Raw genomic sequence first — 24,108 nt, 5'->3', positions numbered from 1 at the left:
CTGCTCATTTTTTCAAAACTGTGTTCAGTCATGTAAATGTAAAGTGTTTCGTCCGATATTACCCGAGATTTAACGTTTTCCCAAGAATCAATAGTGACCACTCTTTGTAAGTTAGTAAGACGACAGGACGGAATATTTTATTTTTGTCCCGTTAATGTGTTCACAATATTCACAATATTCAATATTAGAGTTCTGACAATGAATGATCATGACCGATGTAATTGATAGAAATTCAAAAGATTTTAGAGTGCATCACCAACAATTCGAGATCTTTCTAACCACTTTCCTGCCAATACTTTACTCTTTTATTACTACTCCTACATTTAAAAGTAATACAAATAAAACCACGCCGCAAAGTGCAAACGTAAGTACATCTTACTTACTTTATCTCGTCCTGCATAACAAAATCGCAAGATTACTTTGTTACCTTATAGCTACTTGCACACTTAATTAAAATTATGCATTGTTTTGAATTGGCATTTATTAATGTCTGGTTATTACCTCAAACGGTCTCGTTCAGAATGAATCTCAAATGTTTTCAAATGTTTTCAAATGTTTTCAAATTTCCATTACGGCTGCTAGTTTATCATTGTGCAAGTGAAGCAGATGACCGAAGGTTTTAAAGCTCTTCATTTGTTTCAGTAGTTTTAAAGGTTGAGGTGTGAGAATGATACTTAGCCTTCAAGTTCGCTATATATTCGCGCTTATTTCATTATCAGTTTTCCTTTTTTACATAAATTTCATTTATACAGTTTCTGCACCGTCTGATATTGATATTTGTAGTAATATTGATATTTTATAAAGTAGTATTACATGTGTCTACTGAATAGTTAATATTTTAATGCGAATAAGTGGTCCTTTATCACGTCCCAGCTCTATTTTGCTTGTCAACATAGTCATGATGATAAGATTGAAGATTAGCCGGCTGGTAGCCAGATCCAATAGATTTCCATTGCGAATGGGCAGTCACTCATTCCCATTTCTATTTCAATCAAAATATAACTCTATAAACTATATCAATCCTGATAAGATTGGATATTTTGGATAATCTCGTGGAAGAATGCTACATTTGAACAAATATGTGGGTTACAAAATTACTCTTTTTCGACATCTGAATATGAGCACCCTTCAAAGTTCACCTCCACCTAGAATGAGTTTATTAAATCAAAGCAAATAAAATAAAACTTTCGAATGTCAATTGAAGAAAAGCAAGTTAAAATAAAGTTTAGCAAGGCAAGTTGATGATGATTTATCAATGGGCATTTGACGCATTAATAACAGTTTACACAGTTACAAAAACATGTCATTAAAAACACGTAATTCCTTTGAAAATTTTAAATACGGAAGCCATTGTATCCTTACAGCACGTCAAAACACGGTTAAGTACATGGTTTAGTTTAGTAAGAAGAGTCCTCGTCAGCAAGCTTTACTATGGCTGCCAGCCAAAGCTAGGAGGTTACCAACCAAATATTGCAAGGGTAAGGTTTCCACGAAAGATAATTCTTATTCGATCTTGTTGCTTATTTCATGTTACATCAAATGTTACATCAAATGTTACATCAAATGATAGAATGGCTAAGAGTAAGACTACAAGTTTTTGTACATGCCATTCGTTGAGATTTAAATTTATCGAGGCTATCGTTTTTGTATCCTCAAGTTTAACTTTGTCGCCCAACTGTCGCGACTTGATATCTCTTTAGGATACATTTTTTATTTTCGAATTGTCTTTCGTTGATTGTGGTTGATTGTGTTTGATTTTACATAATTTCTAACTCTTATTTAATCATTTTCGTTGTTAAATCAATTTGGTGATTTATTTAAACGATTTATCATTGATAAAACAATGCTTTGACATGTAAAAGTGGAGCATAAACTCTGTGCAAAAGAGTAGTGATAGTAATGTCGTATCTAAACACATGTGGATTGTGGGCCGTGGACGTAAATACGTATTTAAAAAAATTATAATAAACAAAAACATGTATAAAACAATCAATAAATACAACAAGATACTTCGAACTAGATTAAAATAACTAATGACATGCACATTTACAGAAAGAAGACATCGTTATGAACCTACACAAATCGTGGAGCGAACTGGTCAACAAGTCTAACAAACTTCAGGTAAAATCTTTGTTTTTATTTAATTAAATCAGTAAGATTCCAACACAAGTACACAAGTCTTGGTGTTGGTGACCGTTACCTAAACAGCATGTGTCAGAAGTTCGTTTTGTTCGTTTTGTGTCAAACTGAGCTGAACTTATATGGTAGAACAGGTGTGCGAATAAGAAATTCAGTAATTTCGTAATCTTCTTCTAAATTAAGGATCTTGTTCAACTTGTGTCCTGTACCCCATCTCGTATATTGTGTACAATACTGCTTATAGCAGCAACACAACCTTAAATACCCGTACCACATAACCACTACTCTCCTGATATAATGAACGCCATGAGGTTGAAGCCCCTCATGTCAGTCTCCCTCCGTCTCCCACCACAGAGCACATAACCACTACTCTCCTGATATAATGAACGCCATGAGGTTGAAGCCCCTCATGTCAGTCTCCCTCCGTCGCCCACCACACAGACCGGTCACAAACCCCACAGAGCTGGATATGAACCCGGGCTCTGGCTCGCTGCCAGAGGTGGGGAGGCCCTTCTCTCTAAACTGGTTCAGGTTGTAGCAGTCAGTGTGGGTGTTGGTTCTCCACTGGTTACAAACGTCCTTGTCACACGCATTTCTAAAGTGAAGGGTTTAGGGGCATATAGTGTTAAAGAATTTTACCGCATTCAATTTAAAAGTTGAAAATCTTTTTCTTCAAGAAATTTAGAGGTAATTTAGATTTGAGCGATCATTCTTACTTTTTGTTTTTTTCTGTTTCACAAGATTTTTTATATAGCGGATTGACAAAGTAGCCGTAAGATTTATCCTTGCTGAAACCAAATGACACCTTTCTTTTTATTCGTGGGACCTTTTTGTCTGAATTTGGATCGTCTGAAACAAATTAAATCGGTAAACTTAAAATGTTGTTTCACTAAGTTTATCTTGATACTTAGACTACAGATCACGAAGTTTCTATGAGTAGTAAATTTAAAATTAGGTTTCTCAGACTAAAATAGGATAAGCTAGAATTACAAATCAAACTTCTTAGTATAATTACTTAGATAAATTAAAAAATTAACCTTGCAGTATCGGTTCAGTAAAGTGAACCTTGCCCAGTTCTTTAGTCCCTATTTCACTGTCTTTCTTGATAAGGTGAACCGTGTGCTCGGCTTTGAACTTTACCTTTTTGTCTGAACTTGATCTAGATTGAATTTACCACGTTATTTATATTACTTTACTTATAGCTCTTTCCATGAACCAGTGAAACAGACTGAGGCCTGAGCTCGTTTCGAAATAGTTCGTTTTAATTTATTTGTATACTACTGCTGGATACTGTGAGTGGTATTCTGAATTAGAAACCGGACAGAAACAAATAGTTCAATACCCCATTGCCCTCTTATCCCCTTTAAAAGTTTAAAGGACATGTAACCAAGCTCGAACAATAACAATAAATTTGTATACCTGCTAGGTGAGCTCATTTCATCATCACTCTCTGACTTTAGAATGGAGGTTATATCCAGATCAACAGAGCTGAACTCTGATTCCTCCTCTTCTTCTTCTTCACCATCCTCCTGCTGAGTAACTAGGAGGCAGTGAGGAGGAAGGTAGCCAGTCTCAACTCCGTCCGTACACAGCCACCACTTTTCTGAGGTCTGGTCAACAGGAGTAAGGATGAGTTTTAATTATAATCTTTATCAATGAATCAACATTGAAGCCGTCAGTCTGAATTCATACGATGACTCATTTGTCAAAGATGCCTTCCTATTATTTATTAATCTAGGTCGAGAGCTTTGTTTATTAAAGACTGACCTTTTCTATTATTTTAACTGTGTCCCCAACTTCAACAAATAATGCCACCACCTTGGTAATTCTGCGTCCATCAAACGGAGTAATCACTACTGCCCACGACATGTTGATTTAGTTTTCCCTTAGTTTTTTAGTTACTCCAGCAATGACATTCACCCACATGCTATCTGACATTTACTGGACTGGCAGTTCCTGGCAATTTTATGTTTACGCTGGAGGCCCTTACGTTCATCTTAATGTCCGTTCAAATAAAGAACGTTCATTTAAGGTCCGTCCAAGTTAAACTTGAAAAAATTCAACGGAATTTAACTTAAAGTCCGTTGAATTTTTTTCAAACATTTTTCCACTTTGAACTTTTTGTCCACAATATGACAACTATGAGAACTTTATTGTGCCTTAAGTTAACGAAGGAAAGGTTCTCCTTGGTCTGCCAGAGGCACAGAAAACTCTACTTATAGTATAACTATATGAGGTTTTCAAGGGTCACTTGGGGGAAAAAGTTAACGGAATTATGGCACTCAACAACATAGTTCATGAGTTAGTCCCCGCCAACATGACAAACTTTTTCCAGTCTCTAGATATTACGGTAAATCGTGTTGCAAAGGACATTGTCCGACGTTGTTACAGTTCATATTACTCAGGGGAGGTAATGAAACAGTGCTAGGAAAACTGATTAAGGTTAACCTTAAGTTGTCTAAGATAAAACCACTTCACGCCAAATGGCTTGTAAAAGTTAACACTGAAATGCAGGACCGGGGTAGTTTGATAAAAAAAGGTTTCCATAAAGCTAGAAATCACTGATGCTTTAAGCATGGACTATTTCATGCACGAAAACCCATTTGATGAAGATGATATGTGATATTAGACACTGATCATGTACACATATTTTAAAATTTTTACTGCTTAACGACTGCTATTCTTACTTACTGTATAAAAAATGGATTTAAAAATCATTTGCTGAAATAAAAACCGTCAAAAAATGAAAAAAATTCGGATTTTTGATGGTTTTGAATGCCTTCTAGCGTTCATATTAATGTCCGTTCATAATTATGTCCGATCATTTAATGTTCGTCCAAATAGGGTCTGATAAGGTATGAGAATACTCTATTTTAATAACCTTTCAAAAGTGGGATGCTCGGTTCACGCAGGTAATTTTCACTAGGAGTACCGGGAAGAAACATTATTATATGGGACTCACACAATTGAGTACACTGATATTTGCAGAAAAGAATTGGACAATTTTCGTTAATTATGTAATCAAAATTTTCGTTTTTAAACCAATTTTCGTTTAGTAAGTGTTTTGCGATTACTAATCTTGATTATGTAATATAGGAGGGGGGTTGGGTCTTGATCACGGGGGGGGGGGGGGGGGGGGGGTTCGGTCTTAATTACGGTTGATTACGGAGGGGGGGGGTAAAAATTGCCAAAATATTGATTACGTAATATGTGAACGACCCCTTAATACTTTAATAGTACAACTTTATTGAAATGACAACATAATAGAAGAGTATTAACATATTTTTCTAAGATCAAAATGTCAATAAGTTCCGCGCAAAATGTCAATAAGTTCCGCTAGTATATAGTAGCAACAAATGATAAAACTAAGTAAGTAAATTTGATAATAAATTTTTGAACTTAAAAAGGTTCTATACTGCGGTCGGCTGCTGTAAATGTAATGTAATATATTGAGTGTTGAGTATTAAGATGCTAATATTATATGCTTTATGCTATTGTTTTAGTAACAATAAATATTAGGTTTTAGTAACAATAAAATGTAACAATAAAATGTAAAAATAAAAATTGTACGTTATACTTAAAACTGTTCTGTATTGCGGTCGGCTGCTGCAATATAATATATTGAGTATTGAGTATTGAGATGCTAATATTATATGCTTTATGCTGTTGTTTTAGTAACAATAAATATTAGGTTTTAGTAACAATAAAATGTAAAAATAAAAATTGTACGTTGAGCTTAAAACTGTTCTGTATTGCGGTCGGCTGCTGCAATGTAATATATTGAGTATTGAGATGCTTATATTATATGCTATTGTTTTAGTAACAATAAATAGTAGGTTTTCGTAAAAATAAAATGCAAAAATAACAAGAATTTCGCCGCGGTTACACCACGCACGATTAATTTTCCCTGCTTAAACCGTTAATATTTGCAACGAAAAGTTAATTTTATCGATTAAAAAGATTAGATATTGGATTATTTTGTTGTTAAAAAGTTGCAATATTTTCATCGTAATATGTCATTGCAGGCGTGCAGGATTGCATGTAATCGAATATTTAGTACGCCGCGCACAAATTTTGGGCTAATTTAATTTGAACGGCATCGTTTGACAATTGAAATTCGCGTTGGATACTGCAATTAACTAACACATGCCGAGCGTCGCGCGCATTATAATAACAGACGCTTCCTATACTCATAATTATAGGGGAGTGGTCTATATTGCGAAGGAGCAGACTTTTGTCGACATCGCAGGACCGTCGGGCCACCTCATATATCCAAACCCGATTACTTATTCCCTACGATCTTTTTGCCTTCGGCAAGAGCAGGGAAAAAAATTGTACGTTGAACTTAAAACTGTTCTGTATTGCGGTTGCTGCAATGTAATATAATGAGTATTGAGTATTGAGACGCAATTATATTATATGCTATTGTATAAAAAATGGATTTAAAGATCATTAGCTGGTATAAAAAAACGTCAAAGAAATGAAAAAAAATCGGATTTTTGATGGTTTTGAATGCCTTCTAGCGTTCATATTAATGTCCGTCCAAATAAAGTCCGATAAGGTATATCCTGGGTACAAACTATAAAGTACATAACCATGTAACTAGCGGTACTAACCATTATACCTCCTTATTTCTGGGAGCTAGTAAACTCCACATAACCATGTAACTAGCGGTACTAACCATTATACCTCCTTATTTCTGGGACCTAGTAAACTCCACTCCACTCCACTATACCAGTCGGTCCAGTCCCTCTCCAGCAATTAGAAGGCTCCTGACAGGCTCCTGACAGGCTCCTGGCAGGCTCCTGAAGGCTCCTGAAGGCTCCTGACAGGCTCCTAGCCCCAGTGACGAGATACCACGCACGTGTATAATAGTAAGACCGTGTAATTGTTAAGATCAGAGATTGCATGTCGATTTATAATAGAGGACTTATCGAGATCAGAGGAGTTTCAAACGTTTTTACTTTGCATTCTACAAGGCTTTCCGTTATTCAATAAAACTTGCTTCATACATTGGATTTGAGACTTTTATCCTTATTGATTTTCTTATCGGACATCTTTATATTATTACGACCTCAAGATTATGCCGAAACGTGTGATGATAATACCCAGTAGGGTAACAGCAGCTGTGTTCACTGACTGGTTGACATTATACCCAATACTATTGCTTTTAGTCTCCTTATCAATACCTCACCGGGTATCCTGTCGGCTTATCGTTTATGACTCATAACCGATAAGCCGACATTTAAAAAGATAAGGCAGTTTCTTTGTATTTATGCCAGGGTCAAAAGGAGCCCGTCCCTGATGCAGATTTCCTGATATATAACACAGGCTTTATTAAACTATTAAAGGAGCGATTATATGTTAAAGATATTGACTGCTCGATTGTTGGGGTCGTATGAAGTATTAGGAGAGGTGCCTACTGTCTTAAACTTTAGAGTAACTATCATGCTGCCCGTTATTTGTTAAAACTTTCTTTATTTTGATACGTTTTATCAAAATTTATATTCATTTCCTTCTTTTAGTTATATATTCCCTTATTTAAAAGCATAGGCGACAATACTGATAAGGGATAAGGTAAGGGAAGACAGGTTCGTTGCAGTTATGCCCTGATATCTATAGAGCAAACAAGCCCGTCCTATAGTTACCATAATCCAGCATCCTGATGTATGATATTGCAGGCTCTTTTGTTATCGACAAGGTGAATTATACAAATTGAGCCAGCCTCTTTGTATTTATGCTTAGATTTTTTATATCAAATATCAATTGCATCCGTCCTTGATATTTTTAATTATCTTTGATATCATTATGCTATAATTCCTGGTATGACATAAGATGCAGGCTCCAAAGGAGTGGTATCTTTAAAATATTGACTGATGGACTGACTGGTAGCATATTGTTAAGTCAATGCATATTCCCACACATCGAAGCATTGACATTGCAATATTAAAGTCGTTACATGACATAAAATCCGTGGTTATTAAGTTATTGATAGGTCATAAAGATATTAATAGGAAAATAATAAGTAAATAATAATTAAACGGATCAGATAAACAAAAGAGCAATGTTAACTCACGTCAGTTCCTGGTCACTAACAATCATTACAGACGGGCAGTCCACATAACTCATCTACACTTTTAACAGTAATTACAAGACGCTAAGTGAGCTGAATCCACGTTATTCGTCACTCATATTTGCCACAACTTACACGTGTATACTGTATAACTATAACTGGTTATCAGTTTTTAGTGCAGACAATACTGACAAAAGGAGGAGGAGTTTAACTTCTTTCTTGGCGGATACTTAGCTTTATTGTTCAGTTAAATTGCGGGGCTGAGGTTGTTCGATGTGCACTAAATAATTTAATTGTTCCTTTCTTTGTACAGTGCTTGCTGTGTTTCACATTGTTACTCATTTAACGATATGCCTTTGCTATTATAGTGTTGTCGTTTTGAGTTGGCACCTGTGAGCACTGATAATGGCACTGTTTCTTATTATATGTTTTGCCCATTTGAATGGCCATATTATAATTACAACAATATACAGTTCTATGATGTAGAATATAGGTTGAATTGTAGAAAACTAAGTTTTTGCTATATAAGTATATATAAAAAAATCGATTGTAAACGGTTTTTTTTTTAAAAAGCGCCCAATAAGCGGTTATTGGCGCCGATAATAAAATATCGTTTATGGAAACTTGCCAATCTAACGTTACATGATCACGATATATCCTACCTTACAATATTATTCATTTCTAACAAAATATATTTGTGTGCATTGATTTTAATATAAACTTACTTCTACACATTTAAACTTAAGAAATGATGATGGACTTTTCAAAGTTATAGATAGAAACCAAGTGGCGAGCACTTGGCATTACTTAAATTGGTTTAACAATAATTTATATATGTTACAGCAGATCAGGTTTAATAAACGTAAATATAATATATATTTGTGTGTTTTTATATTTAAGCAGGAAATGATTTTTGCCGAATGAATCGTATATCATTAGTTGAGGGAATTACATGCTGGATATTTTATAAAGCTGCACGTACAAATATTCATTCTGTTTTTAAATTAATGCTGTGCATTATTTTAATGATGTTCAAAACAAACGATCCAGCGGATATAGCTCGTCTACCTTTGCTTGCATAATGTTTTTATAATTATATTGTGCCTGTAGGACGCCTAATTTGGGTTCAAGGCAGAGAAGAACACCCGTTACCTGTTGTTCGTGTTACCGATGCAACCTCAAACCTGTGACTTGCAAAAAAGGTCATCCCGACTTTTAAGACGTCATAGCAAAACCGATCGATTCCGTTATTACTTGTCAGTCTTAGTGACGCCGTTATATCGTGAGTTAGTGGCCATTGGAGAGTGAAATCCATCAGAACTTTAGAAGTGTGATTTACGGTGGCGGGTGGAGTCATTGCTCCAGTTAGTGTATACATTGGAATTGTGTGTGTGTGGAAAGATCATTCCTAGTATTCAATTTGGCACTACTGAGTGGGTTCAATTAGATGGGGCATGAACATAAGGTTGTATTCGTAATGACTCTTCTACGGTACTACAGGAATTCTTTTATTTCCGAGATTACTTCTAGTCATCTTTACATGTTTTGCAATATATTCTGTATTTAAACTTGATAGTTGAATTGCAATCTCCGACCAGCAATATATCGTACAAATGCCGTTCTCTTGAGATAACAGACGATATGGAAAAATGGTACAATTCTAAACGACAGGTTACTTTCTTTACATATAAATATTACATATTGTATGCATTTTAGTAACGTGTGGCGGAGGAGGGAGGCCAGGAGGAGATGTGAGGGATGGAAGGGGGAGATGATGATCAGTTTGCCAGCCACAAAAACAGTAGGACTTAATCTCGGCAAAGTGATTCCAATAATTTATCATAAAATTTAAAACTGCGGCAATTAGTGGCTACTGATATGGCTGATAATTAAAGATAAATTACAACAAACCTCTAATACCAGAACTTGTAACTGAAACTCAGATGACTAAGATAAATAAGTTAAACTAACACTATCTCTACTACAACTGAAACACACACCAGGTGGAGCTTCTTTGTACTTATAGCCACCACTTTATTGGCACGTGACAGTGTGGTGAGGTCACTAGAGAGCTCGATCGTGTCGCCAACTTCGACTAGACATGTATAAACCAAGCACGCTAGAAATGGAAGTTAATCATTCTAGTGAAAGTTAATCATAATTATGTTTTACGATTGGAATACATATTCTATTCTAGTAGATAATGTACTGTAACCATAACATATTATACCTTATTGGACCTTATTTGGACGGACATTACTTGAACGGACATAATTATGAACGGACATTAATATGAACGCTAGAAGGCAATCAAAACCATCAAAAATCCGAATTTTTTATCCTTTTTTTGACGTTTTTTGATTTTAGCAAATGATTTTTAAATCCATTGTTAAAATTTTATAATACCTTGTTTTTATTGATTCAACGATATAGTTTAGTCTAATGATAGCTATTGAAATTGACTTAAATTAAAAAATTGTCATATTCTGGACAAAAAGTTCGAAATGGAAAAATTTTTGAAAAAATTTTAACGGACTTTAACTTGGACGGACATTAATTGAACGGACTTTATTTGAACGGACATTAAAATGAACGCTAGGGCCTCCAGCGTTCAAGTAACTAGCAGGAACCCGTCTAACCCTAAAATGGTGTCAAGACTCAAGAGACTAAAACAATTATTACCTATTTAATTCGCGTTTTTGACACCACTTGGGGTACCAAATTTTGGGCTCTAAAACTCCTATTTCTTGGCCAATTTTTTATTTTTTCATGCTGATTTGGAGGCCATTAAAGCATTTGACCCAGTCAAAAAAGTTTCAGTTGTATATCTTTTACGGTTTTTGCAGAAATTCGCGTTAAAGTTGATGCCGTGGTGTCAGTAAAATGGCACGGATAAATAAATATATATATATATTTGAGACATTCAGTGAAACAGTAAAACACGAAATTCACATTAAGCTATCGATTGTGTAATCTTTACATGTCTCATTCTGAAAGCAAGTTTATTAAAATAACTGTTCTATGAAGTAAATTAAAAACATGACAAAAATAGATCAATACTGAGATGGGGAATTTGTGAGAAAGTCTCATTCAATCATAAGATATAAACAAAAGATGCAGAGGTGAAAGTAAACATCAAAATGCAAGAGTCTGTGGAAAGATTAATATTAAAGCATATCATATAAAGGTCAATTTTTTATTTCATTAAGAGCATTACGTTTATTAAGTCCTCCAAAATCTCTGCTATGTGTGTAGGGTGGCAGGATTGTGGGAGTAAATAGCTATGGGCATCACTAGGTTTGCAGTACGTCCTAGTTTCTAGCTTGCAATTTTTCGAGTAAATAAACAGGTCTAGAAATTCAGTCCCCTCTGTAGAAGGTGTCGACATTGTAAACTTGAGGTTTGGATGGTATTGATTGAGCCAAAGTAGGAACTGGTCTAGCTTCTCCAGTGACTCAGTCCAGGTGATGTATATGTCGTCACGGTATCTGCCATAGAACTCAGGGGTTGTGATTTCTTGGCTCTCCACGATCTTACTGTATATATATATATATCGTCTCGCTTTATATATAGTAAGATGTCCGTCCAAATAAGGTCCGATAAGGTAATTAACTTTCAGGCATCAATTATATCATATTATTGAGAGTCCATTTTGAAGGACTTCCAGACCAACAATCGCTGATGAGTTTGGCAGGCCATTTGTATTTTTCACAGCTTGGCGAAACGTACCTGTTTGTCGCTAAAATATAACCATAAACCATATGATTTCAGGATCACGCGAATAGAAGAAATGCAGGGGAGGAGATATCGTTAGAAAACAAACTGAAACAGTTTGAAGCACAGAAGAAAGTTAGCGAGAGGAACTTGGATATGGAGATCAAATATGTGAGTATATAATAACTTGGATATGGAGATCAAATATGTGAGTATATAATAAACTTTGTCGATGCTAAAAACTGATTCATCGCTGTCACATGTCACAACGATGGATCTCCATGTCACGTGACGAAATTAAATAACACGTGACAAAAGTAAATAACACGTGAGAAAGTAAATAACACGTGACTAAAGTAAATAACACGTGACGAAAGTAAATAACACGTGACGAAAGTAAATAACACGTGTCATGTGTAACAGGTAATAGACAAGCAGCGGAGGTTGGGACACAGGACCTTCTGTCTTCCTCAAGAACTAGACTTGGTTCCAGCTCCGGGCACCCCTCTCAAGAAACGTATACTCAGGTAACCGTATAATTACAGTACTATAAATCTATTACATTTATTGAGGTCATACTCCGTTGAGGATGGTCATAAAAAGCTGGAACTAGTCGAGTCACAAGCGGGTCGCCTCGAGGTAAATCGTGTTCATGCTTTCATGACTACTTTTAAATACTCAGGTAAAAAAATTACATTGGTGCCACAGCTTCACTATGCATTCGATATTACGTAAAATAAGGAATAAGATGGTTGTGATAGACGTTTGGTAATGATCGGAGAATAAAATGTGCTAAATTGATCAACATATAATCTGTCCACTCATGGCCTTGTCCTTGCTCAGAGCCCTCTCGCTTGCAGTAGCGCGCGACCGCCGTACGGTCACGCAGTACGCGTATACACATGGCTATGTGAAGCCTTGTCCTCATCAAACATTAACAACGAAACTTCTATTAAGTTATAGAATTAAAACTCGCCTAGAAAGTAGATGAACTTCACGTTTGTTTTTCTAATCCCTATCAAAATAGCAGGAACAACTGAATTTTCCTTGACGACCAATATTTTTAAATAAAAGCCCACACTCTCCAGGGCGGGGAAAATAGACAGAGTAGACTTGGAGGTGGACACTAAAAGTGTCATGAGCGACCAGCCCCGGGCTAAACGAGCTAGGATCAACTCCGCTGCATCTACAGACTATGATTTAGCGTGAGTTAAATCATAGTTAATTTTTACTTTTTACAATTGTTCTAGATCTTACTTTAATGTAGTTAATGGGCGGCGCTCAGCCTGTCATTCCGCCGAATCGCTTTTCATATGTTTACGAACATTATAGCCTGAGGTCCCCAGGTAAGATCTTATTAATTTTTACAATTATGAAATTTGGAAGGTTTCAGATTTTTGAGTCGACTTGATTTTGGAACAAAAAATATGCTTTAACTTTTAAGGTTGACAAAACACAAAAGTTTTTCCATAAAACTAAAATTGAACCGAAATACAAAAAGGATATCAATATCAATTCTAATATTATTCTTTAAAATATAAATGACAATGAAAGTTAACATATCAATTTGCTAAAAAGCTTTTCTTTGGCTTGGATACAAACAGTAAAAAGCATCGTCTTGCTCCCCGCATAATGTTTAATTCTTGAGTCCACCTCAAAGCCAGAAGTACTCCTCAGAAGGAGAATTGCGGCTCTTCATGGTCAGATTATGTCGAATTCACGCTGTAGCTCGGAAGAAGCATTCCGGTGATCCGGGTTTCAAAAGATTCTGAGGAGAAAATTGTTTTACTTGGAGACAAACTTTTGTTAAAGTATTATGTGATGAGATTGACGTAAATATGTATTGTTATAATAGGAGAACAAGTCAGGAGTTAAATCTTACTTTATGCTAGTTGGTAGAGAGCTGCAGCCAGAGGAAGCATAACAGTAGACATTGCGAGGGCACCGTCACCTCCTTCACCTTCTTCTTCTTCTTCACCCTCTTCTTCTTCTTCTTCTTCACCTTCTTCACCTTCTTCTTCTGTTTCACCTTCTTCTTCTTCTTCTTCTTCTTCTCCTTCTTCTTCTCCTCCGTCAGTTTCTCCGCCATCAGTTTCTCCGCCATCAATTTCTCCTCCGTCTTCTTCTGAAAGATAGTAACGTGAGTTTTATTATAAAATAAAATGAAAGCAATTACCCAAGAATAAATTATTAGTTGTTGTTGTTGTTGTTGTAGGCCACGGTTTTTATCAGCAGCAAGTAAGCAACAATACGTTAATAAAAAATTGTATATTTAACAAGTTGTGATTTCATTTTCAGCTGGTAAAAGTTTCAAGAATTTGCCAAAGTTTAGGGTGGAAAATAGAATTTTTGTCAGCTCAAAATTTTGATCTCGAGATAAAACAGGTGGTGACAAACAGTTTTCTTTCAAGAAAAGAGAAACGTTAGGTCCAGATTTGAAAGTATAATACAAGTTAAATTTAAATAGCAATACTCACCGGTGAAGACTACACAGACCATGAGCCCCAGAAGTAAGAACAGCTTGAAGTCCATTTTTGTTTATCTATTAAATAGTACGGTTTGAACACTTGGGAGGTATAATATGATGATCGAACAGAATAAAGTACAAATATTTAAAAATCTGATAATAAGTATAAATATGATGTGAAATAGTCAGAATATCAATATGAAGTAATTTTACTGAACTGCGATGAATAGTTTTGCGCAGAAAGCACATTGATCGAACAGGAGTAAAACACTGCCATGTCTCAACATTCGTAACAAAAGATAAGTAGAACGGAGGAGAGACAAACTTTCCAATTGCCAGAGTTACTATGGAGAATCAATGTGAGTTGATGGATCTTTTAACAGACATAGGAACTATAACGCGACGCCCAACCTCACGCTTCTCCGTGATTGTTCTGTTTCAGTCATGATCACTTTCACTTTCACTTTGCAGTCTGCAGCCCGCCCAATGATGAAAGAGAAACTTCGTTGATTATCGAATTAGTTAGCAGGGCATGTAATTATTTCTGTTGAGGTGGTGTCTAGATTGATAAACTGGTAAAATGATTCACGTGATCGTGCCAGGCAGTTGGGATTGGCTTAACTCGAATAATCAAATTTACCAGCTCTGCTGTAATCTTGGATTAAATTTCATTAGTCTTTGACTCTCAATTAGGCTTGGACCAACTCCGAGTCTTGAATAATGGCATGATGATAAACGTTGTTAACAAATAAAGTTCAAATTTAAGATCGGCTTCATTGCACTTATTTTCATGACTAGTGAACCAGAACTTTGAGTACCTCGATTGTGTCTTGTGCCATCCTCAGTGACCTTGTAAGATGGTCATACTCATTCAAGAAAAATTCAGTCAAAACAATGAAATTTAGGTCGCGGAAAGCTAAAATTCGAATATGTCCTACCGGTACTGATTACTATACTGATTGATGATTATTGCAGAGCAATAATCATCAATCTCAGCTCTCACTTAACCATACACGTGGTTTTTTATGGTGTTAGTAATTTACTGGTCTGTGCACTCATGAAAACACATATAATTTAAACCTTATACAAATATGAAATACTTGACAGTCGAAAAATGGATTTTGTTGCGTGATCATCACTGACACTTTTGGTTCAGTAGTGTCTATGTCATGACTCAAAATATATAAGTATAAAATTGACAGTGGTATATAAATATCATACTTGATAACTTGAGCATAACTATAAACTGAGAAACGATTTGACTGCCTCGACAGTTGAAATAGCATCATGAGTAAACTGCGGTACCTGACACTATTTCTTTTCTCACATAAACTGTTATTTCTAAATTTGACTGTTCGATTTCGCGATTCATTTTATCCGAAGATGCTTCACTGCATAGTGCACACAGACGAAAACTTGTTTAGTGTTTACCTCTTTTTAGGTCTTTTTTTCGGAATATATTAACTTCCTGGTTAAATACTGTAAGTATATAAGATATTAAAAACCCACATAACTGACATAAAGATGTGCATTGCCATTTGCCAGTAACTTATGAGTCAACTGATCTTTATTGACTAATGTTTTGATCATGAATGTTGAAATTTACTATTTAAAATTAATAAGGAACATAAACAACTATACTACGCTATAAACGTTTTATTTTAGATAGAAATGTCAGCAGGCTGTAAAAAAGAAGGCAATATTATTAAATACACAACTGCTGGTGGATGGAGACTTAATCTGTATAAAGATTTTATCCCGTTACTCTCAAGCAACGAATTGAACACTTCCGTCCAAATCATAACTGATTCAGAAACCATCGAACGCAGCGGAGCTCTTTTAGCACAGCACAGCAGGGTCCTGAAGGAGTCACTAGAGGATAGCAAAGAATTGCACATCCCCGATAATAAACATGTCCGGGAATTCTTGTCCATTCTCAATGGTGGATCAGTAAAATTAACTCTTGAAAACTTCTCTGATATCCTAAAGCTTATGATAATCTTTGATATACCAGACGCACGAGAGCAAATACTCCAAAAGCTCGGGTCATTAGAAATGACACCAAGGAGGGACTTGGAAATTTTAAACGATGTAAAAATTATCTTCAACAGCCTCATTGTTTGCGCTAAATCGTCATCTGATAAAGCTATGACTAACGAGATATACAGACCCTGTCGAGCTTTACTTACTGATTACAGGCTCGCTCTCTATCTATATGGCTTTGAAAGAAAAAGGTGGAGTAGTTCCCATGAAGCAATGTTGGATTTGCTCAGCCTGCACTGGTCTCCTGGCTCGCTCCATTGGAAACAAGAAGTGAAACAAATGCACGCAGAGGGGATGCTGCACCAAGTTATGGATAGTTTGATCTCAGGAGTTGATGAAAAGAACGGGCTAATTGCGATTCTGCTGGATGAAGATATCTTTTCAAAATATATTCATTGGATAAAGCTTCTTCTAGATCTGTCTAATTATAATCTTTTAATTGATTTTCTAGAAACAGCCGATTCTGTAACTACCTGGATTAAGTGCCCTGGTACATTGTCCAGTGAATTACTTGATAAATTGGTAGGTTTGGAAGTTTCGTCGCAGGATACTTTATCTATACAGAGGCATCAAGCAGTCATTTATAGGCATGTCAAACTTGTGGAGTCCTTTGAACAAATGAAAGAAAAAGGCACACTCTTTTCGTTCTGGAAGATACTCGATAAAAATGACATCAGCTATCTCCCACGGCTACTTACAGATACATCAGACCAATTCTGTATTGTAGAGTGTCTTCTTTCTTGGATGCATGTTAATGAACCTGAAGATGTATCATTTGTGCCTGATTTTTTGAAGCAAGCCTTTGTCCTCAATTTGTCTAACTGGAAAGGACGTGAACGATCCGTTCACAGATACCGTTTTATGCATGTTGAGAAAGTGTTGGAGGAGATGGGGATTACTAATTTGAGCGACAAAAGATGGCCGTTTCCTATTTATGGCACTGAATTATCGCTCACTTTAGAGTATGTATATTACAAGGAAATGGAGTGTGTAGAAGATCAAACGGAAGAAATAACAATTATGTTCGCTCTAGAAGAAAAACGTAGAATTGAACCTTCACCCTTTATGCATTCTGTCAAAAGACCACTATCAGATCAAGCCGTTGTAGTTGCATTATTTCCAGACAAAATCCCGACTATTACAACTTTTTGCGATTCTTCCATAGAATGTCCCCAATTCCTCACCGCACGTGTCAAATGGTGCACTAAGACATCAAAGGTTCCACTATATTGTGAACCGGAGAAAGCCTACAAAACAATTCTGCAAGCAATGAAAGATGACCCCAACTTCTACTGTGCAAACTTGGACAGAGATATAACATTTGATTTTTTCGACCTTGGTTCAGGGACAAAAGGATTTGACGATTATTAATATTTTGGCCAAAAATCGCGATACCACGAATTTTAACAGACTATAAGTATACATTAAACTATACATAAAATTTGTCGCAAATAATGGGAAAAATCGCGATTCCGCACATGCCGCGATTTCCTTTTGTCCCTGCCTTGGTTCCGTTTGAGAATCAAGAATCAATCATTGAGTAATCCCGACGAGTAGACCTACTACTCTACTATAGGAACTCATGGTTATTTTAATGTTATGAAGTTTAGCTATTGTTCTGCAATCTGCTGAGTTATTGAACCTTTGAACGTTGTTGGTTCGTTGTTATTTATTGAATTTACTAGCTAAACGCATTTTGTTCTCCCTCATAATTTCGATTCTCGGGCCCACTCAGCATTAACAATTTACATTTCAAAATATTGCTTATAGCTTATTATGTTAATGTTATTAGTTTAATATTGCTAGCTTATTATGTTAATGTTATTAGTTTAATATTGCTAGCTTATTATGTTAATGTTATTAGTTTAATATTGCTAGCTTATTATGTTAATGTTATTAGTTTAATATTGCTAGCTTATTATGTTAATGTTTTTAGTTTAATATTGCTAGCTTATTATGTTAATGTTATTAGTTTAATATTGCTAGCTTATTATGTTAATGTTATTAGTTTAATATTGCTAGCTTATTATGTTAATGTTATTAGTTTAATATTGCTAGCTTATTATGTTAATGTTATTAGTTTAATATTGCTAGCTTATTATGTTAATGTTTTTAGTTTAATATTGCTAGCTTATTATGTTAATGTTTTTAGTTTAATATTGCTAGCTTATTATGTTAATGTTATTAGTTTAATATTGCTAGCTTATTATGTTAATGTTATTAGTTTAATATTGCTAGCTTATTATGTTAATGTTATTAGTTTAATATTGCTAGCTTATTATGTTAATGTTATTAGTTTAATATTGCTAGATTATTATGTTAATGTTATTAGTTTAATATTGCTAGCTTATTATGTTAATGTTATTAGTTTAATATTATTATTGCTAGCTTATTATGTTAATGTTATTAGTTTACGATGTTTTGTGCTGAACAGTGATCAAGTTTGATATTTATAAGCTTTTCAGTCTTCGTTTGTCTTATATGTTTGACTATTGTAAGATCTCTATATAATATACTTTTAGACTTGACCAGTGTTAAAAGAAGAATTTAATAAAACGTCACAACCCAAATTTATAGAATATCATAGGAAAGTGTAACTGTATATAATACAAAAATTACTAATAGTCTGATAAAAAGTGAGAGAGTTGCAAATTTTAGATCAGATAAGCAAGACTAACCTGCTTTATTGATATCTAATTAACCATCTATTATAAACTTTAATTGCTAATTAATTAACTATCATTACAGGCGATACAACACGATGGAGGTACTTGCACCTGAAACCACAGTAATGAACGTTATTTCGAGTGAAATGACGAGACCAAGAGGAGTCATTACCAAACCAAGAAATGGCGTCATATCAGAATTTGTGGAAAATCAGGAAACGTATAAACAGGAGATAAACATCCAGAGATGAACATGAGGAAAACACTGCCGACAGATTATATGCAATCAAAATCAAAATGAACATTGTAATGTCTGGTTTTGGCTAAAACTGAAAGTTTGTACCATTTCATGTCGGTATAAAAGAGGCAAACAGCAAGAATTATCTGAGACAACAACATTGAAGAACAATCGGTTATAAGCGTTATTGGTAGCGATGTTGCCATTCATGAGAAAATATGTGTATTGTTGTACTTGAGAAACTAAAAAAGATGGGGTATGGAACATAGGAATGATATTTTTGTGAGTGAATAAAGTTACCCATTGTGCAAACATATATGAAGTTAAATTGCAAATTAATCGAAATGATTTTACTATATTACCTTTAAGTTAAATTGTTACAGTCTATGACTTCGAAACAAATACTAATAGCTCATTTTGGAATATATCCGAGCCAGACATTAACAGTAAATAAAAAGAAACTATTCAATGATACTTTTTAAATTATACATTTAATTTAATCATGTGGTACAAATACAATTGGCAGAGGACAATTATACAGGCAGTGGAATTGGTTCATTGCTACCATTATAACTTGTATCACGTCGTGACCCCCACGGTCGTTTCACTAGGTGAATACAGGGGGAGCCGCGCACTTGTGCGCGGCGGGTCATTCAACGTATGACAAATTATAACTACTTAAACTACTAAAAAATAAAACTTAAACTAACAAATAATTTGAGGACAATATGACAGTTAAAAACTTTGAACATAACACGAGGAAATATGGACAGAACTGAACAAGAACCACATTCGAAGACTGAAACATCTGAATGACTCTGCAACCCAGGAATCAACTACTCAGTTATTATCGCTCAATAATCGGTTTGGTATCGACGTTACATACTTCAACTTTTTTTAAAGCTGACTTAAGAAACTAGGGAATTAAAGTCACCTTCCTAACATTAAGTCGCTGATTTTATTTATATGTCACTTTCTTTTTTTTCCTTCTTCAAAACATTCCAGTACATTGTGCAGAAAGTTGGAGATTACAAATTTTGGAAGCATGTAGGGATATAATTATAGACCTGATATCAATCGTATATACTAAAATTAAAAATACTCTAGCACAATTGTAACTGCAGTTTTACAAAACTCTAAATGCTTAATGAACACACTTGCAGGTACCACCCGTATTCACACTCAGACCTGAGTTTAGTCATTTTCCGATACGAGATTGGGGACGGGTTCTAAAAACAAACAACTACTTAAATTCTCAATTTTCTCAACCATGATAAAATATCAAATTCTGCCCTAAGCATATTGCTCTTTTTGTTTATTATAAATATTTTTGATAAAGATCTTTCTTTTCTTTATCGTTCCTCGAGCTGTGCAAGAAAACTGAAAGTAACATTAGATGAGAAACTGTTACATCAAAGAAAGTTCGCTCAAATACTGACTTTAGTCCACGAGCAGATTCCAGATATGTCAAGTCTAACACTTTCTACTGTATTGGTTCTTGCACAAAAATCATTCGGTTTGACACTCCAAGTGGTGTCAAAAACGCGAATTAAATAGATAACAATTATTTTAGTCTCTTGAGTCTTGACACCATTTTAGGGTTATACGGGTTCCTGCTAGTACAAGTAATGTATACAATACATTATACATCTATAATAGAATGTATAATAATCTTACTATATATAAAGGAGACGATATATATATATGGTTCCGTGCCATTTTACTGACACCATGGCATCAACTTTAACACGACTTTCCGCAAAAACCGTAAAAGATATACAACTGAAACTTTTTTGACTGGGTCAAATGCTTTAATGGCCTTCAAATCAGCATGAAAAAATAAAAAATAGGCCAAGAAATAGGATTTTTAGAGCCCAAAATTTGGACCCCCGGCCAAGTGGTGTCAAAAACGCGAATTAAATAGGTAATAATTATTTTAGTCTCTTGAGTCTTGACACCACTTTAGGGTTAGACGGGTTCCTGCTAGTAGAAATAAGACACAGAACAACTCCACCGACCTTATTCTGAGTTAACTGAAGCAGATATCTGAAGTAAGGTAAATATCATTCTAATGTTCATCATGCAGAACAGTCGTGAGTCTTGTAGTAGACTCTTCTGAGGTAACTGATTACTGAAGCAGATATCTGAAGTAAGGTAAATATCATTCTAATGTTCATCATGCAGAACAGTCGTGAGTCTTGTAGTAGACTCTTCTGAGGTAACTGAAGGAGATATCTGAAGTAAGGTAAATATCATTCTAATGTTCATCATGCGGAACAGTCGTGAGTCTTGTACAGACTCTTCTGAGGTAACTGAAGCAGATATCTGAAGTAAGGTAAATATCATTCTAATGTTCATCATGCAGAATAGTCGTGAGTCTTGTAGTAGACTCTTCTGAGGTAACTGATTACTGAAGCAGATATCTGAAGTAAGGTAAATATCATTCTAATGTTCATCATGCAGAACAGTCGTGAGTCTTGTAGTAGACTCTTCTGAGGTAACTGAAGGAGATATCTGAAGTAAGGTAAATATCATTCTAATGTTCATCATGCAGAACAGTCTTGTAGTAGACTCTTCTGAGGTAACTGAAGCAGATATCTGAAGTAAGGTAAATATCATTCTAATGTTCATCATGCAGAACAGTCGTGAGTCTTGTAGTAGACTCTTCTGAGGTAACTGAAGGAGATATCTGAAGTAAGGTAAATATCATTCTAATGTTCATCATGCAGAACAGTCTTGTAGTAGACTCTTCTGAGGTAACTGAAGCAGATATCTGAAGTAAGGTAAATATCATTCTAATGTTCATCATGCAGAACAGTCGTGAGTCTTGTAGTAGACTCTTCTGAGGTAACTGAAGCAGCTATCTGAAGTAAGGTAAATATCATTCTAATGTTCATCATGGAGAACAGTCTTGTAGTAGACTCTTCTGAGGTAACTGAAGCAGATATCTGAAGTAAGGTAAATATCATTCTAATGTTCATCATGCGGAACAGTCGTGAGTCTTGTACAGACTCTTCTGGGACTATCAGGGACAAAAGGATTTCGCGATTATTAACAGACTATACATTAAACTATACATAAAATTTGTCGCAAATAATGGGAAAAATCGCGATTCCGTACATGCCGCGATTTCCTTTTGTACCCTCTTCCTCATTACCTTATCTCACAACATGGCCTTTTTGCTCCACGCGTTTAGTATCGCTCCGATATATGACTTACATTATACATACCTATAGTCAAAATGTATACTTCAACTTCTGAGAGATTGATTATAGAAACACCACCCTGAAGTTCAACGCTTGATCCTTCTATGTCCAAGTCAGGAATGGTGTAAGGTTGTTTCCAGCCCGCCCATTTCAGGGTTGCAACATTCGTAGCACCTTTGTAGTCCCCTCCTGGTAAATTTGTTCCCACCCAAACTTTTACTCCTTCTATTCTGTCGCTGTTAACCCTATTGTAGATTACTATCTTTGATATTAGGTACACCTTTTCCAGTGTTACCATCCACCATGCTGAGCTTCCTCCCGTGTTTGTATGGGTGAAATCACCCCCGCTAACAAGATAAACATTGGTTAAGACCGAAACTTATAACCTAATATAATTATATAACCTTGGTAAACTCATCGTATTGTTGTGAGGGTTGAGATTAGGGTTCACGTGACAGCTCTCAGCATTGATCAATCGAAACCCGAGATAGCTCTCGCATCATTGAAGCAAATTTGGTTCGTGTCCCCTCCAGTATCTATGTCTAGTTATTATTCAATGTCTGGTAAACTTACTTATTTACTACACCGTTGATCGCTAAAACCGGGCGATTATCCCCTCCTCCTGCTCCGTAGGTATTTACTTGACTGGCAGTTCCCTCTCGAGCAACGTTCTTGTAAAAGTCCTCGGCTGCTGGGAAAGTGTTTTTGAAAGCAAAACTGGAGACAAAAAGATTAAATAGGGTGTCTCTTAATGAAATATTTATGTCAGTGATTATTATAATCATCAAGACACACCGTTAGCCTGTTGTTTGTATTAGTATTGTAGGTTGGTTTTAATATTATCTATACCTTGGGAAATGTAAAGAAAATACAGGAAGATGGCTGCAATCTTAATATGATTCAGCGTCATCGCAGGAACAACCAACTTTGGCATTTTCCCGTAACCTTCGATATTTTGACCTTGTCTTTCTTTCACTAGGTGGACTTAGGTTAGTGACAACTTCCTGTTACCTCAGTTATTTCATTTCAGTCATAATCGGGATGCTGAACACTGAACAGCAATCACTCAATCAGATCCCAATTGCTAATATTTTATGGACTGAATAATATGCTATATAACATGTATGACAAGTCATACTACAATGTATATTATCGTTATCAATACAGAAATTACACGAACTAAGGCAAAACTCTAAGTCTATTCACGATTAACGATATAAAATAGAAAGCCTGTATTGTTGTTTCATAAAATAGGACCCGATGCCAGGAAGATTTACAACAACAAACTAAAACTGTCTCTCTGTGAACTGTAAGCGAGCTCTCACTAAGGTCTTAGATATAATTATATTGAATTTAATAACTCAAGCCGGTGGACAGTGAACTTTTACAGGTTGTTGCGAACCGGAGCGAGCTTGGAAACACCCAATAGTGGAGCTCTAAGTTAATGTTGTTGTTTAAGAGATCCGCCACCAGAATTGTAAACTGTCCAACTGACCAGCTCTAAGTTAATGTTATTGTTGAAGAGATCTCTAGCTGCTACATAAGTTCTACAAACTTAAGGA

General features: G+C 35.3%; 2 protein-coding genes across 2 annotated transcripts; one reads left to right on the top strand and one right to left on the bottom strand.

The window, feature by feature from the left end:
* The first annotated feature begins 1,387 nt into the window (after positions 1–1,387).
* On the top strand, positions 1,388–19,439 carry LOC134811852 (uncharacterized). The gene is made up of 6 exons (XM_063818951.1): positions 1,388–1,478; positions 2,053–2,121; positions 11,984–12,097; positions 12,350–12,453; positions 13,015–13,131; positions 19,185–19,439. The coding sequence occupies exons 2-6, from the start codon at positions 2,068–2,070 to the stop codon at positions 19,351–19,353; spliced, it is 558 nt and encodes a 185-aa protein (XP_063675021.1). The 5' UTR covers positions 1,388–1,478; positions 2,053–2,067; the 3' UTR covers positions 19,354–19,439.
* On the bottom strand, positions 2,506–4,091 carry LOC134822999 (uncharacterized). The gene is made up of 5 exons (XM_063834306.1): positions 3,907–4,091; positions 3,559–3,749; positions 3,177–3,298; positions 2,856–2,988; positions 2,506–2,734 (listed from the first exon to the last, which is right to left on the bottom strand). Exons 1-5 carry the CDS (start codon positions 4,006–4,008, stop codon positions 2,506–2,508), a joined length of 777 nt encoding a protein of 258 aa, XP_063690376.1. The 5' UTR covers positions 4,009–4,091.
* Positions 19,440–24,108: the final 4,669 nt, after the last annotated feature.

This window comes from Bolinopsis microptera, chromosome 1 (genome assembly GCF_026151205.1).
Source record: "Bolinopsis microptera isolate Bmic1 chromosome 1, MBARI_Bmic_1.0, whole genome shotgun sequence".
NCBI classification, from domain to species: domain Eukaryota; kingdom Metazoa; phylum Ctenophora; class Tentaculata; order Lobata; family Bolinopsidae; genus Bolinopsis; species Bolinopsis microptera.
Note: the sequence above shows the minus strand (reverse complement) of the source record. Positions and strands in the feature narration are given on the sequence as shown.